The sequence below is a fragment of the Halyomorpha halys genome, unplaced genomic scaffold, assembly GCF_000696795.3.
Source record: "Halyomorpha halys isolate HHAL.00 unplaced genomic scaffold, Hhal_1.1 Scaffold674.1, whole genome shotgun sequence".
Lineage (NCBI taxonomy): Eukaryota > Metazoa > Arthropoda > Insecta > Hemiptera > Pentatomidae > Halyomorpha > Halyomorpha halys.
Genome location: NW_027106114.1, coordinates 625,447 through 648,074, shown reverse-complemented (window position 1 = coordinate 648,074; position 22,628 = coordinate 625,447). Strand labels below are relative to the sequence as shown.

At 28.7% G+C, this 22,628-nt stretch overlaps 2 protein-coding genes across 2 annotated transcripts; both read left to right on the top strand.

Annotated features, from left to right (window-relative positions):
* The first annotated feature begins 10 nt into the window (after positions 1 to 10).
* On the top strand, positions 11 to 22,590 carry LOC106685254 (iron-sulfur clusters transporter ABCB7, mitochondrial). The gene is made up of 13 exons (XM_014427818.3): positions 11 to 242; positions 5,252 to 5,503; positions 8,683 to 8,872; positions 8,985 to 9,151; positions 9,237 to 9,338; positions 9,416 to 9,592; positions 11,192 to 11,366; positions 13,208 to 13,365; positions 18,097 to 18,260; positions 18,389 to 18,518; positions 20,302 to 20,445; positions 20,543 to 20,674; positions 22,191 to 22,590. The coding sequence occupies exons 1-13, from the start codon at positions 57 to 59 to the stop codon at positions 22,431 to 22,433; spliced, it is 2,220 nt and encodes a 739-aa protein (XP_014283304.1). The 5' UTR covers positions 11 to 56; the 3' UTR covers positions 22,434 to 22,590.
* LOC136797348 (SET domain-containing protein 4) lies at positions 249 to 1,558 on the top strand. Its single transcript, XM_067053659.1, has one exon. The coding sequence runs from the start codon at positions 301 to 303 to the stop codon at positions 1,555 to 1,557; it is 1,257 nt and encodes a 418-aa protein (XP_066909760.1). The 5' UTR covers positions 249 to 300; the 3' UTR covers position 1,558.
* Positions 22,591 to 22,628: the final 38 nt, after the last annotated feature.

Below are 22,628 nucleotides of genomic sequence, written 5' to 3'. Positions count from 1 at the left end.
CTTTGGCATGACTCAGTATCAGCTGGTTTTTACGATAACAATGGTCAGTGCAAAATATGGCATCCCTTGTCAGTAGAAGGGATTGCATTGCTAAAAAATTTTCCGTTTTATTTTGTGGGCATCATAGAAATGGGCTTGACCATCGAGTTTACCAATTAACTCCTGTTTTACTTCATTATTATCACAGCACCGATCCACGTTTTTATATATCTTCAAGGCTACTTTATACAAGATCCAACAAGGTAACTTTATTAAGATAAACATTTTCTTTATGGTGCATACTCTAAAAAATATATTGTGATGGGAAGGGTGGCTAGACGAAGAAACAGAAGAAAAAAGGAAATTTATCCTAGTTACAATAGTGACTTAATTTCCTTTATTCACTGGCTGTTATCTAAAGGATGGAAGCCAACTATAAAAATGAAGTTGAAGCATTTTCCAGATACTGGTAGAGGATTTATGGCTATGGAGCCTGTTTTTTCTGGTGAGATTATTGTTAAAATGCCTAAGGAACTGGTTATCTCAGCAAAGACTGTCGAAAATTCTCGATTAGGAGAAATTTTTCTGAATCAGAATTTAAAGGTACCTGTTCACTTGGTGCTATCTGCGTTTTTGATGTATGAAAAACACCTTTGTGAACAGTCTGATTGGCACAGATATATTGTGTTGTTACCTGAAAATTATTCATCTCCTTTGTTTTGTTCTGATAAAGACCTTGAAAATTTTCCTCCTTTTTTAACAGAAAAGGTTAAAACTATGAAAAGATCTGTTTATCACATGTTTGAAATGTTGTTAAATTTATCAGAATTCAAAAAATGTAAGCATTGTAACAAAGATTTTCATCAAATATTTTCATATTGTGATTTCTTATGGGCATGGTTTACTGTCAATTCCAGAGTTGTGTATTTATCCCCTCAAGAAAATTTTGTTCATTCCATACCCCTTTCTGATGTAAACTCAATCGCTCTTGTTCCTTATCTTGATATGTTAAATCACTCAAACCACGCTAGAATTACTGCAAAATTTAGCTTTGACAAAGGTTATGAATTAAAAAGTTTAGTACCCTTCAAAAAATATGATCAAGTTTTTATTCATTACGGAAGCCATGATAATTTTAAACTATTTTTAGAATATGGTTTTATCATTCCAAATAATATTAATGACTCAGTTCATCTCTTAGTTACTGATATAATTAGTGCTATTGACACATCAGTTACTGTCAATAATGTATTATCTCTTGAAAACTGCCAATGTTTTCTAAAGAATCTTTACTGCACAAGTGAAGGACTCTCCTGGAACTGCCGGGCCTTACTGTATCTTTTACTAGTAAAAGATCTAAGCATAAAAGCTGCTTTACAAAATGTATATTCAGGTTCCATTAGCGCTTACGATTTGGAAAGGATTGCTGATATTGAAAAAAATATTTTGTCTAAAAAGATAAAAGATATCAGCAATATAGTTTCCAAGTTACATTCTAAAGGAAATATAATATCAATCGGAAAAGACTTATTTCAATTTTATGTAATAATGTTAAATAAAGCTTTGTCATGTAGATAAATTGTAAAATTTATTTAATTTGTAATTGTTATATTTTTGTGTGAAATTGATTTGTTTTATATTTACCATCTTTTAATTTAAAACTACATCATATTATATTTTTTATTTTATTATTTAGTGTATGCTATTGGTTATTGTGTAATCTAAATTTATTCTTGAAGCCAATGTAATAACTTCGACAATAGGTAATGAAAACTACTAGATTAATCTAATGAGGTTACGTGGTTTTCATTGCCTACCTTCGATATTTTATTTACAAGTGTATTCATTGATGAGTCATTAATTTCTAAAATATTTTTATTTTCCTTTTGTGATGAAGAAATATAATGCTTATCTTAAAATACTATATTATTATTGTTAACCCTGTTCTTCTGGTCCAAGCCTGTATGATGAGTTCTATAGAATGTGCCCACCTGTACTATTTTATCCCTTAATTTTTCATAACTAATTTATTTATTTTTTATTCGGTTAGAAATTTCTCTTTCCACTCTTATTTACTCATTAATTTTCTGATGTATGTTTTTAAACAGATTTAAAATTTATCTGTATTTTGATTTATCAAAAAAATTAATTTTGATCAGAAAACGTTTACACTAAAGTAATCCAGAAGGGCTCTGTCATAATAATTATGATGTATATATATTCATTTACTCATATGACTTATAGAAATATCTTAAAGACGGGAAACTCAATAAATGAATGTAGTCTGAACCTTATTATTTTATTTTCTGAGGTAATTCATAATTGAGACATGGAAATGGAAAAGGCTCTATGTGCCGAAAAATTAGTTTTGAGAAAAATAGGTATCTGGTCTCAATTTTGGTCCTAAAATTATAAAAAAATTACAGCTATAGGAACTAACTGTTGAAGATAGGAACTTCCAGCAGTTATCAATCGATTGGCACTTGTTTTTTCGTCGTTATCCATCAAAATCTCATTTTTATTTCTGGCACTTACCACCTTTTATATTTCCATGCCTCAAATGTGTACTATAAAGATGGACTGTAATAATAATAATAATTGTTAGTCAATAAAATCTGTACAGCTAAATATGCTTATGTAGCAAGATATACAGTGGTTACAAAGTTATAAAACTAGTTGATATAATGAAACATAAACTTGAAACAATCCATTTGTATAAAAATATGAAATCACTTACCTTAATTAAACAAAATTTCCTTGGAAAAAAGTATCTGCATGCTTTGTTTATCAACAATGTTACGTTTTTGTTTTGGAACACATGTGCCTTGTTTACAATTTTCTTATTATCCTTAATTATTCCATTATGATGAAGTAGTCATTGTAATGACTACTTTAGGATGTCATAGGACTACTGTAGGATTGTCATCGCAATGAAGCCAAGTGAGTTATTTGTGGGAGACTTGTGAAAAAATGGATTTTTTGCAGTGTCAACAAAATCATACATGAAAATTGCAGATTAATTTTTCTGCTGTTGGGTGTGCTATAAAAAACATGAGGAATGTAGAACAAGTGAAATCAGTTAGGAAAAAGGAATGTCCTAAAAAACTACTCCAGAATCTTAAGAAAAACTGAAACCTTAAAGAACTCGGTAATCAGTTCTCAAGACCTGGCCAATGTGGTCCACACAACATGATTACAAAACTTGTATCCAGGTTATTGACAGGATACTCAAATATTGCTTGCATTCTGCAGGCCTTCGTGGTAGGATACCTTGAAAGAAACTGTGTATTAACAAAACGAATTACAAAAAGTGCCTTTGCTTTTGCAAGGGAATATTTAAATTTGACACAAACTAAATATTTTTTGATGAAACCAAGTTTGCTTTTTTGGATCTGGTGGTACTTAGTGTTAGGAAGAACTGAAAAATAAAAACAAAACTTCATTTTTGTATTACTCTACAAAAGTGTACATTTTAAGGTGAACTATGTGTTGATTTTTTATTAAATTATATTTTCACATAGGCTTTTGAAAAGCAATTAAATTCTTAATAGAACTGAAAAAAAATTTGATTTCATTAAAATCTGACCAGTATTAGTAAGGATATGGTGTATTTAAGTTTCTACTCTTGTTTATAGAATATTTTGCTCAATTTACCATGGAAGCTTGTTCACTTTTGGTTTATTAATTTTTTGAATAATTTAAAATCTGATAAAGCATAAAAAGGAATGGGATACTTCTAGATGCTCATTTAAGATATATTTAAATTGTACAGTAATTTAAACAACAAATGATTAAAATCTTAATCAGACTAATATTAGTGAAAATACAGCAAGGAATCATTGTATTGGTTTTAGCAGCCAAAGGTGTGAGTGGACATATTAGATATTTTAATTTAGGATTATTTTAATTTTATTCTTGTTAGTACCTTGGCTCATTTAGGCTTGTAAAGTAACTTAACAGAAAGTAATGCTACTAGCCAAATCTTTCAATACTATACAGTTTCAGATTTTTTGTTCTTTTAACTGCTTATTTTTTTCCATTCCTTCTACTGAGCTATCTTTCGGCTTAAATTCAGTTGTTATTTCTTTAAGTAAAATAATATTTATCCTTTTGATGTTATCTACTATTGAAGACTTTACCTGGATTAAACTTCTGTTAACACATTTTTATTTTGTTTTTTCTGCTCTTTGTTATTCAATTACTCACTTTTGTTGGAAATGTAGAATTCATACTATTTAGAAATTTTAATTTATTCTTGGATCTTAGTTCTTAATTTTTAATGATCATTCTTTCATCCCTTTCCAATTTTTGTTTTTATTTATTCTCATGTTGATTTATCTTGTAAGGTATTTTATTTTGGTCTTAGCCGTATGTCGAGTTTTACCAGGACATCTGCGTAAGAGTAATTCCAAAATAGGATAGTATCATGTTTCTATATCCCATTTGACCTAAGCTTATTCATTGGCTTTCTTTTAACCATGGAGGTAACAGCGTTAACAGAACATTTACTTTGAGATGGAACTGTACATCTCCCTGTTACCGTTTGTACGTGTACCATACCTCAGCATCTTTTGATGTTTGTGGTTCTGATTTAATTCGACTGATAATAAACAGTTATGACATTCTATATTCCCATTGAATTTTTGTGACGACTATTAAAAATTTTGTATAAAAAAATCCAGTAAGGTTTCATTAGGTTAGGTCCTATAAAATAGGTAACTGTTTTAGATGATACACTCATGAACATACCTACTTTTGAAAATGATACATTTTAAAAAATAGATAAGTTGATCATCAAGAATAAATTTCATTCTATAACTTGGCAAGTTCTAAATTGATAAACAGAAAAATTTCATTCCATACTAAGACAACTTCATATATCTAGTTTTTGTGAAAATATGATTTTAGTTTTAGTATCCACTCCACAATTTATTACTTATGCACTTTTTTTTCTTAACTCTATTAATGTCATTTATGAAACAGTCAACTTATCTCTCTTTTTTTTATCTCTAGTTATTTTTTTTTAATGAATTAGCTTTTTAATTTGTTAGAAGTTATTTTAAAATCAGTTACATGTTACCTCTTCTTGCCTTGGTATTAAAAAAATTGTGATCGTAGCTTCATAATATTTTCAACTATACATTGAGCTACTTTTAAAAATTCTAAAAGTAATATATTTTTTAGTTATGAATTTAGAAATTGAGGTTATAGTTAAATTTTAAGTTTTTATTAGCTCTGACATTTCCATTAATATGTGATTTTTTATTTTCAGAGTAAGAGGCATCTAGATGAAAATGGATTTAGAAATCGACTGCTGCTGCCCTTTCAATTTAAGGGATATAAAACCAAAACCTATTTTAAATCAATCAAAGATAATCTGTCAATATCACAGATCAAGAGATGGTGTTTTCACCCAGGTACATCAGTGCTTTCAAGAGAAACTCTTGGAAAAGTCACTCAAGACAGTAAACAGGTTACTTCAAAGGACATGATCAATGCTATGCTGCAGTATATCTGGCCTAAGGTTAATTTCTTATTTTTTTTTAATGATAATTTGGACTGTCCAAACTTTAATTATATTCTAATATCTGTATGTATTGAAATAACCCTGTTGGTTATGAAATTCTGAACTTGATCTTGACACAATTTAAAACTTTTGTTTTCGGAAGGTTGTCCTAGATCAGATGGGAAATTCACTACAATTAATCTGAAAAGTATTTTCTCTGTATCTAGTATATATGTTTATATATTTTAATGAAACATTTCTACACCAAAATTTTTGAAATTCCTGTTTGATCATCTCTCCTAAGGTAGTAATTTATTTCCAATTTCATAAATTAGTTTTATCCCTTTTTTTGTTACTTTCTTACTGTGTTTAGGCTAGAAACATTTCTTATCCTTCTTTTACCTTATTCCATTAGCTTAAAAAAACAAATTAGAAACATATCATCGGTGTCCTGTAGAAAGAGTGTATTCAACAATTTCAGATCATAGAGTTTGTACTTTATCTGTTCTCTAAATTCTTTTTGGATGATAAAATTGTCATACATTAATATTTCTGAGAACTTAGTACATATCGTGATTTTACTGCTTTTGTTACTATCAATACAAAATTTGTTGGATGTATCTTCCCTAATATTGGTCCAATTAAGATGTTGGTATTTGTGGAGAGAGCTAGTCCAGCTAATAGGTCTTTTTTCCATGTTTGCCTTTGATAAGATTTTTAGTTTAAGTTTAATTTTGTGAACAATTTAATTATATTTTCATTGTGGATTCAGAAAGTTTTTGGAGATGTATAGTTTTCAAATTATTTGAAAAGTAGAAAAAAGTCATACAATTTTTACTTTTCTGTATAATTTTCCTTTTCTATAATAATAATAAAATCTATTTGTTATAAATGTCATAAAGTGGAGGGCTGTGGAGAATTTATAAAGAAACAGCCCTTGAAGTTATGCTGAGGAATGTTTTAGTTTTTCTAAATATTGCTCTTCATGTTATAGAGGTAGTAGAATTTAATTGAACCATTAGGAGATTTACAAGGGATTTTTTCAATATAAGTTTCATAATGATGTCTCAGTTTGGCCAAGAGTCACTCTTTGTAAAATTGAAATCTATATGCATTTAATTGTACTTCATTTTTTAAAATGTTGGTGAATTACCATCCACATTGTACAGAATTGAATTCAACTGTGATGAATGGGAGTTGAGGGTACGTATAGTCTCTTTCCTTCTTTTTAATCAGGTGCAAACTGTAATTTTTGTCTTAAATTCACCATCACTCATGTAAATTTTTTTAAAGAAGTATCCAAAATCTTCAATAGGAATGGAAAAAGAAGATGTTGACAATTTTTTTATAATCTCATCTTTAGATTGACCTTTTTGTTATTTAGTGTGAAACATTTTATCAAGCTCACATTCAAACTTTAAATGTATTTAAGATTAAACATACACACTCTTATTTTTATAACATACACATATTAATAAGTTCTCTCCTCTAATAATTATGAAATAATATTAAATCAATTGCTCAACTTTGGCTCGTTTGTATGTGTATATATATATATATTGTAACTTTTAATTCACTTCTAATTATTAAATTTTTTTAATAATATTTATAATTCAAACAATTGCAGTTGTGTTATTATGATTGTTGCTAAATACAATCTTGACTTACTATCTCTGTAGGAGGTCTTGAGAGCTTGAGAGTATGTCTGTTTCTATTTCTATTGAAGAGTTGTCCTAACCCACCCAGCAGAACACCAAGGATGAAGGTCTCCCTCTTAGATATTTTGGAGGCTGTTATTTTTCTTTTCTGGATGTTCATTGGTCAATTGGTTCAATTTAAGAGCTGTCCTCACTTCAATTATTTGGCCCCTCCTACTTTTTATAACAAATTATTTCTGACAGTTGATGTGTAATAGCCTTTTTCTAATCTGTTTTATTTTTAATCTTTGGAGCACAAGGTTTGCAATAACTCTTAGTTTGTTATTAATACCTTCTAACTTCTTTGATTTGCAACTGGTCATTAGCATATATTCCTTAATCCTAACATATAACAGCTTAAATAGAGCAACTTTTATTTATAACTATTTATCTCATCCTTATTATGGTATGGGTAAATTGTTATTAGTACGGTGACAGTGACATAGGTCATTGTTAGTTGAGCCTTATCATAATAATTGCCCCTAATTTAAAAAAAAAAACTTTTAGCTGTAAATTTATTTACTAAATAGTTGTATTATTCATAATTAAACCTATGTCAATATAAAACAATAAAAATGCTTAAGATAATATCTTAGGCTTCTCTGACTGATAAAACTACAAAGTATTGCCATACTAAGTATGCACACATTTAGAGTGCTAATTGCTTTACATAACATGTTGTTCTTAATCGTATGGGTGCACCATTATTATTACTAAAAATTATAAATTCTTTTCTTATCTCCTTACAATCATTCATTATCATCATTGTGATAAGTACAGTGTGAAGTATAGATGTATTGAATTTCAATTTCTATTATTTAAGCTTAGGCTTTTATTCATTTAAACAGTCTGGCAACTCTGAGCTGTTTCCTATCCAGTGTCTTCTCAAGCACCTTGATTAGTTAACAATTGAATATTTCTCAATTAACTTCACTATTTGGTTATGAATTTCTATTTAAACCAAAACAAAACTCAATTTATATATGTTTGTAGTTCATGTATTTTGAATCCTATTGTCATTCATCTGTATTGAGCTTCCTTCTATTGCTTTAAATAATTTATATATTTAAGTTGAAATATTACGCTGTTCTTGGGCAGCAGATGGATCTCCTGACACTGGGCCAATCGTTCATCCTGGGTATTAATGATTCAAATAACAATAAGCAGCCTTGGATTTGGATGATGAACAAGGTTACGGCAACGGCTACGGATAATGCATATTAGAATTGGCCCCTTTCAATTCTTATTCACCAAACACTACTTAAAAAATATTTTATCATAATACAACTTAATAATTATACCAATTAACAATACAGACTCTTAATATTTAATAGAATAATGTTATAATTTTCCATATTTGTACACTTTCCATTGCCCATTGTTCCTGGGCACAATTTATATGTTTAATATTCCTACCATCTTTCTATCTATTAATACAGTTTGATGATAGCTTTTAATGTGTAAATAATTATTAATTATATATTATTTGTTTTCCAATAGGATGATCCAGTTGTTAGAGCCAGGGTTTGCGTTGCCATGAGTCTTTTAGTTGGTGCTAAATTATTGAATGTTTCTGTACCTTTTTTATTTAAGTATGCTGTTGATGATCTAAATAGTTATTTAAATCTTCTCAGTATGGGTACAGCTCCAGAAGCAATTGCAACTAGTGCAACAGCTATTCTAATTGGATGTAAGTAATTTTTGCATAAAAAAAGTAACCTTCTTTTGTTTGCTTACTTTTTTAAAAAAAATTAAAATATTGTGTGTAGAAAAATTAATTTTGCAACAGTGCATTTGTGCAGACGGCATTGCAAGAGCAGGAGCTGCAGGTTTCAATGAGCTAAGGAATGCAGTATTTGCCCGTGTTGCCCATCATTCCATCCGAAAAATTGCACGGAATGTTTTTGTCCACCTGCACAATCAGGATTTGTCATTTCATCTTTCCAGGCAAACTGGTGCACTTTCAAAGGTTTTTTTTTTTTTTTTTTTTTTTTTAATTTTTCATTTTAAATTGACTTAATATTTTTAAGGTTGGCTCTTGATTTAACTTTCAGACTATTGACCGAGGAAGTAGAGGCATTAATTTTGTACTCTCTGCAATGTTATTCAATGTTGTTCCTACGATATTTGAACTAGCTCTTGTTAGTTCTTTGTTGGTAAGTATTGTCAAGTTAAGTTTGAATTGCTGGTATATCAGATACCTTTTTATCTAACTTTTCTTTTTCATTTTTAGGGCCTGAAATGTGGCTTGATTTATTCATTTCTTTCTTTGAGTTGTGTCAGTATTTATGCTGCTTTTACTTTAGCTGTCACACAGTGGCGCACCAAATTTCGTGTGTACATGAATCAGGCTGAAAATGAAGCTGGAAATAAAGCTATTGATTCATTGATCAATTATGAAACTGTTAAAGTAAGTTTGTTTTATATGTAATCATTTTTTGGCTTTATTATAAATATATGATTTAATTTATTTTATTATTATCTTTATAAGTTTTTAAATTGATATTTTTATTCTGTATTGTTTGATTTATTATTATTGTTATTTCTTCTTTCATTAAACTTATTATCTCAAACTTGAATTATGTACAAGTTATTAACTTATTCCATTTATTAAAAGGTTAAGATAAAAATTGTATTACAAATATTAAAAACTCTTACTTTAACATTATTTGAACTTTTAAGTTAGTAAGAATATCAATTATAATAAAATGTATTCACCTAGTCTCAACATTCTTTATTGATTCACTGAAAATTCTAATGTTTCGCCTGATTGGCCATTCTCAAGGATTGAATTTAAATTTCACAGCCTAACATCAGTTACTAAAACGTTGCCGGCTATTATGACTTTGTCTAATTTAATGTAATCAAACTAGCCAAAATTTATCTACTTTTCTGAGTATTATCTGGGATCCTTATCTGGGATTTTTTCAAGCATATAATTATACAATACTCACTCGCAGCTTCCCCCAGGCATTTGTGAGGCCTGTTAGCCAATGGGTGGCACTCACAATCACCAAACGTGTCACGAAACGCACAATGTATTTCAGAGGTACATTGTGCGTTTCGTGACACGTTCATATCAATAATTTTTTAGGCTTATCTACTGAGTTTTAAGTGAATCAATAAAGAATGTTGATACTGTATATATCTTATTATAATTGATAAACCAAACCAATCTTGAGCAAGAAATTAAAATATAAATAAAGTTAATAATTTTACATATATGTATATATAGTTGACCATAAAAATTGATATATAAGAAGATGGTCAGGGTTGCGGTCAAAAGTGAAACAAACTTTCACTTCCGATTTTTAAATTACCTTATTTTACTTTATGTTATTCATGTTACTCCTGTTATCTTTACTATTACTATTATCAGTGTAGAGAAATGATTATTTTCACGATATATAAATACTACAGTTGTTATCATTGTTTATTTATTTTTCTTACTTATTTCTTTGTATTTCATAAAAGCTTCATTGTTTCTTTCTGTTTAACCGATTCCTTTGAGCAGGTATGTTGTCCTGACTTGCTCTTTGCTCATTTATTGTCATTTTATATCATTATTATTATTTATTTATTTATTTTTATTTTTATTATTCTTTCATGACGTTTATTTTATCTCTATATATTTTTTTTTTCTTTCCCCATATTGTTTTTGTTTTATATGGATCTCCTGTACTTTTTTAGCTTTATATTTTATGTATTTTTATAAAGAAATTTTTACTTGCTTTTATTCTTATCATTGTATCTTATCTTTGTATTTTTATTCTTATCATTGTATCATTTTGTATCGTTTTAGCCCTGATGAAGCCCTGCAAAGTGGGGCGAAACATTGGAAAATAAATATTTGTAAACTATTTTTGTTTCACTTTTGACCGCAACCCTGACCATCTTCTTATGTATTAATAATTTTACATTTGTAAATTAATTTTATTTTTAAATTTTCATGATTATATATTTGTTTTTATTTCTTTAAATTGTAATATATTGTTCCTTGTTGTTGCAGTATTTCAACAATGAAAAGTATGAGGCTGAAAGATATAATTCATCACTGTTGAAGTATGAAAGTGCTTCCTTGAAAACAAGTACAAGCTTAGCTATGTTGAATTTTGGGCAGAATGCTATATTTAGTGGTGCCATAGCCATTGCAATGGTTTGTGCTGCTAAAGAGATAGTTAATGGTATAAATTTATCCATCCTGAAATTATATAAATGTTATTTTTTTTATCAATTCCTAAAGTGTACATATTAGGAAAAGAGATTATTATGTGGCATGTAGATTGTGCAGGTATTAAAATCTTTTGATACATTAAGAGTCCTGGTCCACCTTTTTATATCTTGGGCTACTGTTTTTAAATTTACTACTTTAAAAATTTGTATTTTTTTTTAGTTTATTCTGTCTATCCATCTGATTTATTTTTCCAGACCTTGCTAACTGCTATGATATTTATGTTTGCTTGAAAATGTCCCCACAGTTTTTTTACCAACTGTTTTTTTTTCAATATGTTTAAGCATATTTTTTTTTGGATGAGCAATTAATTGATTGTCTATCAACTAAAAGAGCCTTAAATTAGTAATAAACCTCTTAATTTCTGACACTCAAAAGATACCTTTATTTGAACTTTAATAAATGACGAAGACAACCAAATTATAATAACCAATAATATATCACATTAAACTTTTAGAAACTAATCATTAATAATTGTGCATATCATAAAATTAAAATATAGTATTATAGTTCATACAGAAGTTTCCATTCTGCCTCTACTTTCTTGAACATTAACAGAAGACACAAAAACTTGCAATAAAATCTTTTTCCCTTTAATTAAATATGATTTTCACAAGATTATAATTAAAATTGTTTTCATTCATGACAAAATGGTGAAATCTCTCCAACTCTATTATATAAAACAACTTTAACCTCATAGCCCTTGGTCAAACACTCAAGCGAAATCCCCCCTATAGTTATACTGCGTTTTGTTTTTGTGAGATCATAGAATCTGCACTGAAATGTGAGTCACATCCTTAATTCTGTTTTCGCAGAATGGTTGATTTATATGGTTAACCTACATCTCAATTACCATTCAGAGATGTATTATGATCTAACCAAACATCATCTGAAATGAGTTTTTGCTCATCTTTTGATGTACTTGCTGAGTTATTCTTCACTGGAGGGGGTTCATTATTTTCACTTTCGATCAATGACGCTTGTTCAATATCATAACATTTAAAACATTTTTCAAATGTAATAACAGGCAAAGTCTCAACTTAAAATAACTGTGTTTGATTGAGGGACAAACTTTCAGATTTTTTATGTGCTCTTAATAGGCATATAGTAGCCTTAATAGCCCATGGTAGTTTTTTCATTTTCTTAAAATCATATGATATAGTAAAACAATATATAATTAATCACTGTAAAGTATCGTTTTCTTTTGTTTTTTTTGTGAAATCTATCCCGTTACTTTTAAGGCTTTTGAGAAAAAATGCTTTTACTGTGGTATTTTAGGGCATTTAGCATGTGTTTGTTGTAGAATCTTTTAACAATAAGTATGCCAAGATAATAAGATGTTATTAGGTGACAGTAAATTAATATGAGGAGAAGATGATTGGGGGTGAGGTCAGTAAATAAACATTTCTGACTAGAGCATCCCTGATGAAGGCCTGAAATTCTGCTGAAAAAGTTGGCACAAATAAATTAGGTTTTGTTTATTTTCTGACCGTACCCACAACTATCTTCTCATATGCTAAGATAAGTAATAACTTAGTCAGTAAAATACATAACTATTTAACAGTACATTAATAAATTGATATATATTAACAGTGATTCATAATATCGTTATTTTGGCCAAAAAATAATTATTTTTGAGCTTTATCAGACTTTGTAAAAGAAAAATTGTTCCTTAACTGAAGTTTTTTAATAATTTCAATAATATTTTATGTATTTTAATAAAATTCTCTTCTATTTATTAGCTATTTTCTATTCTTGTCTATTTAGTCATTTATATTTTTCTATTTCTATTAGGTTCACTAACAGTTGGTGACCTTGTGATGATAAATGGCCTTTTATTCCAGTTGTCTGTACCTTTGGGTTTTCTAGGCTCAGTATACAGAGAAGTTCGTCAAGCATTAATAGATATGCAGACAATGTTCACCCTTATGACAAGGCAGAGCTCTATAAAGGTATGATGAGGTTAATTTTTTCATTTATTTTCTTTTTTGATTTATTTTATTTCAGTAATTCAGAGAAACTTGTTTTTCCTCATTATTCAGTCTCTACATTGCAGTTGGTTATCTTTACCTTGCCTATGTCCTCACAACACAATCCTTCTACATGCTAGTTGTACTTGACCCTGTTTATTGGTGTCTAAATTTACCTATGATATCATAGCTATCTGAGGCATCAGAACAACAGAATGATATAATGAAATCTTGGCCAACAATTTACAATTAATTAACTAAACTGGTAAAATAAATTAAAACAAGAAAAAAAAATTAACCTTTTGTACAATTTTAATGGAGTCAAGCCTTTTTTAATTATATTTCCTTAAAGAAAACTTTATAACAAAGTAATTCAGTGATATGTTTTTCATAACTTGAAATCTGTTCTTATAGTATCTTTTCCTTTACATAAGGAAAATCTTCATGTATTGGCAATTAAAATCTTCATGGTTCTAAGGAGAGTTTGGTGAATTCAGTTTTTTTTTTTATTTATTTTTTTTTTTTGCATTCTATTTTTGGCTCTTATTGCATAGTATACTAAGGAATTATTTTTCTGAGGGACATGCTATGTTCAGATGGATTTATACCAAAAGTTATAACGAAAATGTCAATTAACTTTTGATGTTTATGTTTACTCTGGTCAATTGGAAAATGTTACTAACATTTTCTATAAGTGTTACTGAAGGGTCGTCTGTAGCTCAGTTGGATAGGCACAGTCTTATCATTCTGAGATTTGCTGGCGGTGCCGGTTTGAATCCAACCTGTGGCATTTCCTTTTTTTATTGATCGGCGGTCCCAAAAAATGAAAACCATGGTAAGGCAGTATAGGACTCCAATGGGAGTCTAGGCTGAAAAAAAAAGTGTAACTGAAATCAAATGTTATTAATATTTTTCTTAAATAATAGCAGTATTTATGAAATTATTCTATTGGCTAGTGTGAACAGTAGGCATCACAATGTTAATAACCCATTTATTAGCAGTTTTTCTCCTATGTAAACCCAACTTTAGTAATCAATGCTAAAATTAGTAGAATACTAGAATACTAACCTTAGTTTTAATCATTAACCACCCAAACCCACTCGTTTCTAACCTTGCTTCCTCTTCCATTCCTGGCAATCCTCCAAGGCGCCTGAAAAGAAGATGGCCTCGTGACCTTATATTGTAAACTGTTTTAGAGTTCTACTACTGGGTAGTTTCTCTACATCCTGTATCATATCATATGTCATTATGATCAAATTTACTGGTTGTATTTTTTTATACAGTTGTAAATATCAACAAATAAATAAAAAAAAAAGTTTTAATCAAACTGCGATTTAAAGAAAAACATCAGTTCTTAAAAATTATAATAAGTTATATTAATAAGACAAGTTAAAAATATAGTTAACACTGTTATGAAAGCAATCCAAAGTTTAATTTTATGAATTCTACTAATTATTTTTTCATGTAGGAAAATAATAAAAAAATGACAATATCTTCTGAAATCAAGGCAAGTTATTTTTATTTCCTCATTAAAAATGTAATAAAAATTTATTATATATTATATGACAAGAGAAGAAAGTATTAAACTCTATGTATTCCTTTTTGAATAAATACTACTCACTTAAATTACTGTTAATTATTTAAAAAAAAGTAAAAATTACTCATTTTCTCGATTCAAAATATATATAACTCAAAATCCACTACCACTATTGACATACTCTTTCCATAGCTGATACATTTATGAATATTAATAGCATGTCTAGAAACAGAGGTCCTTAAAAGGGTCATTATAAATATTTTTTCATATTAGGTGAGTAAAACTTTCTCATATTAGATTAGTATTCTGGGTTTAAACTGAATTTTATTGTCTATAGAAAAAGTGACAAACTATCTTGCCATTAATCGATTAGCAATACATAAATTACCTAACTGCAGATAACCTAGATTCCTTTCAAGGAGTGTTCAATAAATTGGTACTCTCCTTAATTTCTAATCCTAGAAACCCATGTTAGAAAAGTGTTTATTTGATTAACCTTAGGTTAAAACAAAAGATTAATATAATTTTATTACCAAACGAGAATATTTGGCATGATTTTTCTCTTCTTTAAATAACAAACTGTTTTTACACTTTTTTTTCCATATCACATGAGTGATGGTGTTCAGTCCAAATGCCTGTCCTTTTAGGTTTTAAGGGGAATAGGATGGGGGGAGGGATCACTCTAATTTGGTGAAAAACCGAAGGATCTACATTCATCAGTGCCTTATCTATGGCAAAAAGCAGGGCAACTGCCACATCAGGAGTTTAATCCCTAACAAGTTGGAGCCTGGAGACTCTCCAGGGACCTCTGGCCTGTGCTCACTCAGTTACCAGCCACCGAAGATTAAAGATACCAGGCTAGAAAAGGGAGTTGAGCATGGCACTGGGGCACACAGCCCGAAGGTTGGCATATCAGCAGCAGGAACACAGCTCACATACCAGGTGACCCATCCCTTATGGGACTCAAATGTAAGGAACATTTGCTTCATCTTTCTCCCACTAACTACAAGATGACCCTCACTCTGATCAACCCGTCTCATCTCATCAGTAATAGTTTCCCCTATCAAAATTCATTCTAACAAACTAATAATATCATATAATCTTTTGGCTTATATAACTCCCTCTCTACAACTTATTTCAATTTATCCTCAATATAGATTAATTCTTATCAATCTTTCTTTCTTCTCAATCAACCCTCTTCTGATATAGACTACTTAAATCTGACCCGGATCTAACTCTCTAAACTAATTATTTGAAACAAAAGGAAGGTCCGGTCAAAACATTTGGTGAACCCAACTGGTGACATTTTACCCTTTTTCTTTAATTAAATTTAATCTAGGAATCTAACTTGATAGAATTAAAATATATAGTTAAGTGTTTAAAGTCCAACTCATAAGTCAATGTCCAAATCAATCAAAATGGCAATCACCATCTCAAACTATAGAGTTGTATTTGTAAGAAACTTTAAAATCACTATCAAACTTATTTTGTATAATTATCTAGCTATTTAATTATCATCAGACTATTTAATACATGTATTTATTCAATTCAATATGTTTTTGTGCTGTAAAAAGAAAAATATTGGGAATCAATAGTTTGATTATTAAGTAACTTACATTTAAAGTTTCACCAAGCATATAGTTATAATTCAGTGTCACCCATACTTACTTTATTATCATGGAATCATTTCTGCAATTCTTTGTATTTCATCATCACTATCATTCTTTTATAATGTTACTTAGTATTTCTTTAAAATTAGTTCACCTTACCTAAACTGTAGCATTTTATAAGGCAAAAACTATTACCCCAGAATACAAAGTATTAATTTAATATATAGCAGAATATCTATTTGCTTATTTGGTTATATTAATCAAACTAGATTTAATTACTAAGCATGGAACTTAAATATGTTATTTATCTAGAATAATTAATTCTAATAAATCTATTACATAAAGGCTCTATCGAGTTAGGCATATTTGTTTTTAATGAACCACAGCACATAGCATAATTGTTTAAATTTTTTTTTTCTTATGTACCTGTTTAATAAATAATGTAAACAATTTATGCTCATCCAGGGTTTAAAGAGCAGGTTTATCATTGCAAACAAATGTTAAATTGGGTTCAGTGGCTGATAAAAGTATATGATTCACAATAAACATATCTCTATCGGCAACTTACATTAGATTTCATAATTATTGAAATGTAAGACTAACCACCTTAAAATTTAATTTTGTTTCACTTAATTTATTAGTTTTAGAAAACTCATTCGAACAAGTATACTAAATAAACATTAAATTCAAAAGAATACATTACACTCTAATTCACTGTTAATTATCTACATCAATGAATTCAATGTAATCAACTCAAAACGAGCTGTTTCATAAACCTAAACTTGAGAAACCCAAACATTTGAAACTCATCAAAATAAGCCATGCGATCTAATCTTTCTATAGTCAAGTATGCAGACAGAACTGACTGTTTACAATGCCTAGCCAATCCAGGTCTCTTATCTAACTGTTAATATTGAAGGCATATTATAGCTGTTTATTAAGGTACTACTAACTGCCGCCATCATACCTGGAGTTTCTTAGCACTCATTTTATTTTTTGACAGCTCCACTTACGTCATCAATTGACTAAATTAATTTTCATTACTGATGTATTTTCCTCATTCTCGTCTCCTAATGGCATTATAATTCTTTTTATTAAATAATCAATATTATTAATTTCTATTAGAGATTCAATATTTCTCATTTCTAAAGACCACCATTTATCTGAATCTATTTATCGCAGATCTTTGGCTTTTTATCATTCTTAACACAATCACAGGTTGTTTCTTTTAGGTTCTATTAACCAATGTCTTAACATTATAATTTAATTTTATGATAGCTCTTCTTAATTCATTAATTATTATAACTGATCCACTTAGTCACTCTCTGTTTTGCCTTCTATAGGCATTCTAATACTTTCATTAAATAATCATGTGGATTATTACTGATTTATATTGGAGGAGCAATAACTCTAATTAATAAAAACGTTTTTCGCGTCATCTAATGATCTACCATGTTTTTTATTCTATTTTCTTCCAGTTTTTATTCTGAAGGTCCGATTAAAACAGATGGTCTTAAACAATTATTATTGATTCTTATTATTAATTTTTTTTTATATATATTTCAGAATTCACCCACTGCCAAACCAATAATTGTAAATAGAGAAAATGCTTCAATAGAATTCAGAAATGTGAGCTTCCAGTACATCAAAGGGAAGCCTATATTTGATAACCTTTCTTTTACCATTGTCCCTGGAAGAAAAGTTGCTATAGTTGGTGGCTCAGGAACTGGGTAAATAATTTTTATGTTATTAATTAGTATTTTAAATTATTTATCTTTACATACTTATTTTATCTTTGTATTACTTTCTTCATTCCTATTAACTCTTGAAAATTTAATGTTTTCATTCATTATTGCAGGAAATCGACCCTTATTCGTTTACTCTTTAGATTCTTTGAACCGAATTCTGGCAGTATTTTTATTGCAGGTCAGAATATTAAAGATGTTGACTTAGAAAGCTTAAGAAGGAGCATTTCTATAGTTCCTCAGGTAATATTTAATTAATTATTTTTTAATAAACCTAACCCTGTCATTTATTGCTGATATGAATTACGTTTTTGTAATATAATAATCATGAAATCTAATGTATAATACTTTTACATCTTCCTCATTCTGGTTTTATGAGCTTTGCTCAAAAGTTTCATTCTCATTTTTTTTTTTGCTAGGCCATCAAATAAAATACCTAGTTCATTCCATCTATTTATATTTTTGGAAGATTATTGATTGACCGTGTGTATAGATGAATGGAATATGGTCCGGGTGTGGTAAAAAAAAAACTCAAATAGTAGATAATTATATCGCCCCACGTTGGCTCAATAAAATAGTAATTATCTACTATTTGAGTTTTTTTTTACCGCACCTGGACCATATTCCATTCATATTTATATTTTTTTCTGAGAGTATTATATTAGCAATATTTAAATAGATTTTAATGACTCATGAAATACATAAGTGCCTGCTCCTTCAAAACTTGTCACTAAAAACCATTTTACTAAGCTTTAAAATTTTTACATCCAATTTCAATATAACTCATAGTTCGGATTCTTGTGTTAGATTTGAGCTATAAGTTACCTCATTGTTTTTTACTTGTCATATTTATACAGATCTAATATTTGTTATATATTGTGAAACATGGTTGGTTAAAAAAAATTACAAGATGAATTATAGTTGGTGTTCTGAGCATTAACTCAAACTTGAAGTTTTCTTATAGTTGGCAGTCAACATGTCAACTTTGAAAAGGGATTGTTTAAGAGTTCTTGAAAAATCTGGTGTGGAGCGTGCATCACACAACTTTCACTTACCACCCTACTTAGGTCCCCAAGTTTTGAGTAGATTAGTGTATTCATATTTAAGTTATCGCTATTTTTTTATTTTAAAAAAAAATTAAAGACCTGAAAGTGGAAAAATTTTGAACAAAGCATTGTTAATTTTCTGTTGCTATAAAAATACATGTTTAGGATTTTCGAGATTTAAATAATGGATATTAACTTTTTTTCTGCCAAGAATATAATAGTATTAAAATATAACAATGTGGTAAACATATGCTTGCCATCAGGAGAGATTGGGTTGTCTCACTTTTTTTTTTTTCCAATTCAAACCTATCTATATGCTTCCTTATTCCTTCTTTAGTAATTTTTTGTTTTTTGTTTTTATCCATTATTTAGTAATGCCAACAAGAGAATTGATTATTTAATTCAAATTAAAAAAATTGAAGGTACTTGGGAGGGAGATTTTTTAAACATTTGTCATTGATGCCTTGTCAAACTACTTTAATAAGGACAAGAGCTATATGATAGTAAAGAATATTTAATTGCTTATTGATATACTGAGTTTAATCAAAATCGTTATTGAGAAATTTAAAAAATATATGATAAATTGATTCAATAAAATGGCACTTCTGGTCAGTTGGTTTTGCATTGCTGAGTTTTGAGTCGAGTTACACCTGCCTTAAAAATGTAATTTTAGTTTTGTGCCAATTTCGGTTTTTGAGTTAGACTGACCACACACCCACGTACACATCTCCGCCTGCCCATTTGGCTGAAATATTTGATGGATAGTAATAGAGACTATTGACTTATGTAATAAATGTGTAGTTGTGCCTGGAATTATCTTTCATCTGGCATTTAAACAAGGTTCATGCCCTATAATTCAGATATTAAAGTTTTAAGGAGGAAATAATTACATGAAAGGAAAAAACATTTTTTTTATTTTGATAGAGTTATTGAAAATCTTTTGCCATAATCATAGTTCTAACTTACAATTATTTTTTTAGGATTCTGTTTTATTCCATGATACTATCATGTATAATCTTCATTATGGTAAAATGGAAGCAACAGAAGATGAAGTTATAAGAGCATCCAAAATGGCAAACCTTCATAATTCTGTTATGACTTGGCCTATGGATTATCAGACTCAGGTTAGTTCATTAAGTTTTTAATAATGATATAATAAACATGTGAAAAACATTTGATATGCTATCACAATAGTTCCTCAATTTATTTTTCTCTATCTAGGTCGGTGAGAGAGGGTTAAAACTTTCTGGAGGAGAAAAGCAGAGAGTAGCCATAGCGAGAGCTATTTTAAAAGGTTCTCCAATATTAGTCTTTGATGAAGCAACTTCATCTTTAGATTCCATTACTGAGCATGTATGTCCTTTTAAATATATTATCATTACTAAATCATGAATAAATTTATCAGGAATCTCTCTGGGTGAATAAAGCTGTTTTGTTTATTTTAATAATATATTTTTTTTCCTGACTCTAATACTCTAATAGCAGTCCAAAGCTAAAACACAATGAGGAAAAATCTGGTACAGTGCGAGCAGCACGCAAATTTCACTTAATCCTCCCCCCTTCCCTTATTTGAATTTAAATTAATCATCGCTCATTACAGAACAGATATTTTTATATTATTCACTGTATCAATAAATTTCCATACTAATTTTTCGATTGAGCCTTTTTAGTTAACAAATCAACTAACTCCAGTTTCAACAGTTTTCAGAATAGTACTTTTAATAATATCCCTCACTTCAAACTTTGAATATTTTTCTGTTCCAAAGTATGGTAGAAATATAACAGTTTACTAAAATTTGCTTCCTGCTATTAAACATTTAATCAATGCTAAAATTAATTGGTACAGAATCAACATTGGAAATATTAAGAATGATTTTATGGAGTTAATTATCTTGTCAACTAAAAAGCTCATTATATAGGTTAAGTAAAATTAAAAATCTAATTATTTAATAACTCAGGTGACAAGAAAATGTTATCAAGTGACGAAATCCACTTCACATTCACCCGCCAATTAGAATCGTGTTATAAGAGACCTTTTATTAATGGGTTTTGTCATGATTCTCGAAAATTACCTTCAAAGATCATTCTATGTTAAATAATATTTGGCTTTCCAACGGTACATAATAAGTTTATAATATTACTATCATTTCCTGTGTGTTTTCAACCTGGAAAATATTTTTCATTTTATCTTCTTAAGCTTATTATCCAATCCTTATAGTTTATATTTATCAATTTTTTATTAATGATTAAAATATGAAGTGGGTAATTATTTTAAACTAACAAAAATAAGGTACTCTAGAGGAAGTAATTTTGGAGATTAGCCTTTTAAGTTCTGTCTGGCTATTTCAATGAGGATAAAACCTACCTGATATCAAAGACCATTAAATTGAACATAGTCCAAGTTTAATCTGAAGCATTAATGCCGTATTGTAGAGAATCTAAAAAATGCATTATATAGGAGACCTCAAAATATATATTTCTGTTAAAATACGAATTAAAAATTTTGCTTGATCACAATATTTCTCTTCACTATATATATCATATATAGGTGAGTGAAAGTAAAAAGGAAACAGTTCTTTATGAAAACTTACTTCCACAAAATAATGAAATTCATGTTTTATTTTTAAAAACATAATAAAATTGTTTTATTTTATTAAACCTATATGATATAGATATTTTTTAAAAGATCTAATAAATGGGTTTTAGTTTTTTAAAACACAAAGTAAAATATGTTTTATGTTAATGATTCAATTGAATAAAATGGATGTTTTATTCAAATTTTATCATCATATGCACATTAATGCCCTGGGGATTATTATTAAAACTTTATTATTATTACCATGGTAACTGATAAAACAATCTATTTCAGAACATATTGGATGCACTGAGAACAGCCACTGAAGACAAGACATCAATTTGTATTGCTCACAGACTTTCGACTATAATGGATGCCTCTGAAATATTGGTTTTAGATAAAGGGAGGTTGGCCGAGCGTGGAACACACTGGAGCTTACTGAGTGATCCAAATTCATTGTATTCAAAAATGTGGGAAATTCAACATGCATCTAAAAATAATAAAAATGATAATGAAAAGGAAAATAAAAAAAGTTAATCCAAATGATTATTTTGAGTTAAAACTGTTAGTTTGTGATATGTGTATAAATGTAATATAATGTAAACTGTTTTATCTGTAAAATGCAAAGTAATAACCATATTGGTAATAAATACACAATTTTGCTATGAATAATAAATAATAATAATGGTGGCTATTTTTGACAATTTCCTTAATATTTCATGACACCTATTC

What these genes read in the sequence shown, in the direction of transcription:
- LOC106685254 (XM_014427818.3), top strand. Translation starts at nt 57, where the DNA reads ATGGCATCCCTTGTCAGTAGAAGGGATTGCATTGCTAAAAAATTTTCC. An exon ending in TGCTAAAGAGATAGTTAATG is followed by an intron (nt 11,367 to 13,207) that starts GTATAAATTTAT and finishes TATTTCTATTAG; the next exon opens with GTTCACTAACAGTTGGTGAC. An exon ending in CTATGGATTATCAGACTCAG is followed by an intron (nt 20,446 to 20,542) that starts GTTAGTTCATTA and finishes TTCTCTATCTAG; the next exon opens with GTCGGTGAGAGAGGGTTAAA.
- LOC136797348 (XM_067053659.1), top strand. Translation starts at nt 301, where the DNA reads ATGGGAAGGGTGGCTAGACGAAGAAACAGAAGAAAAAAGGAAATTTAT.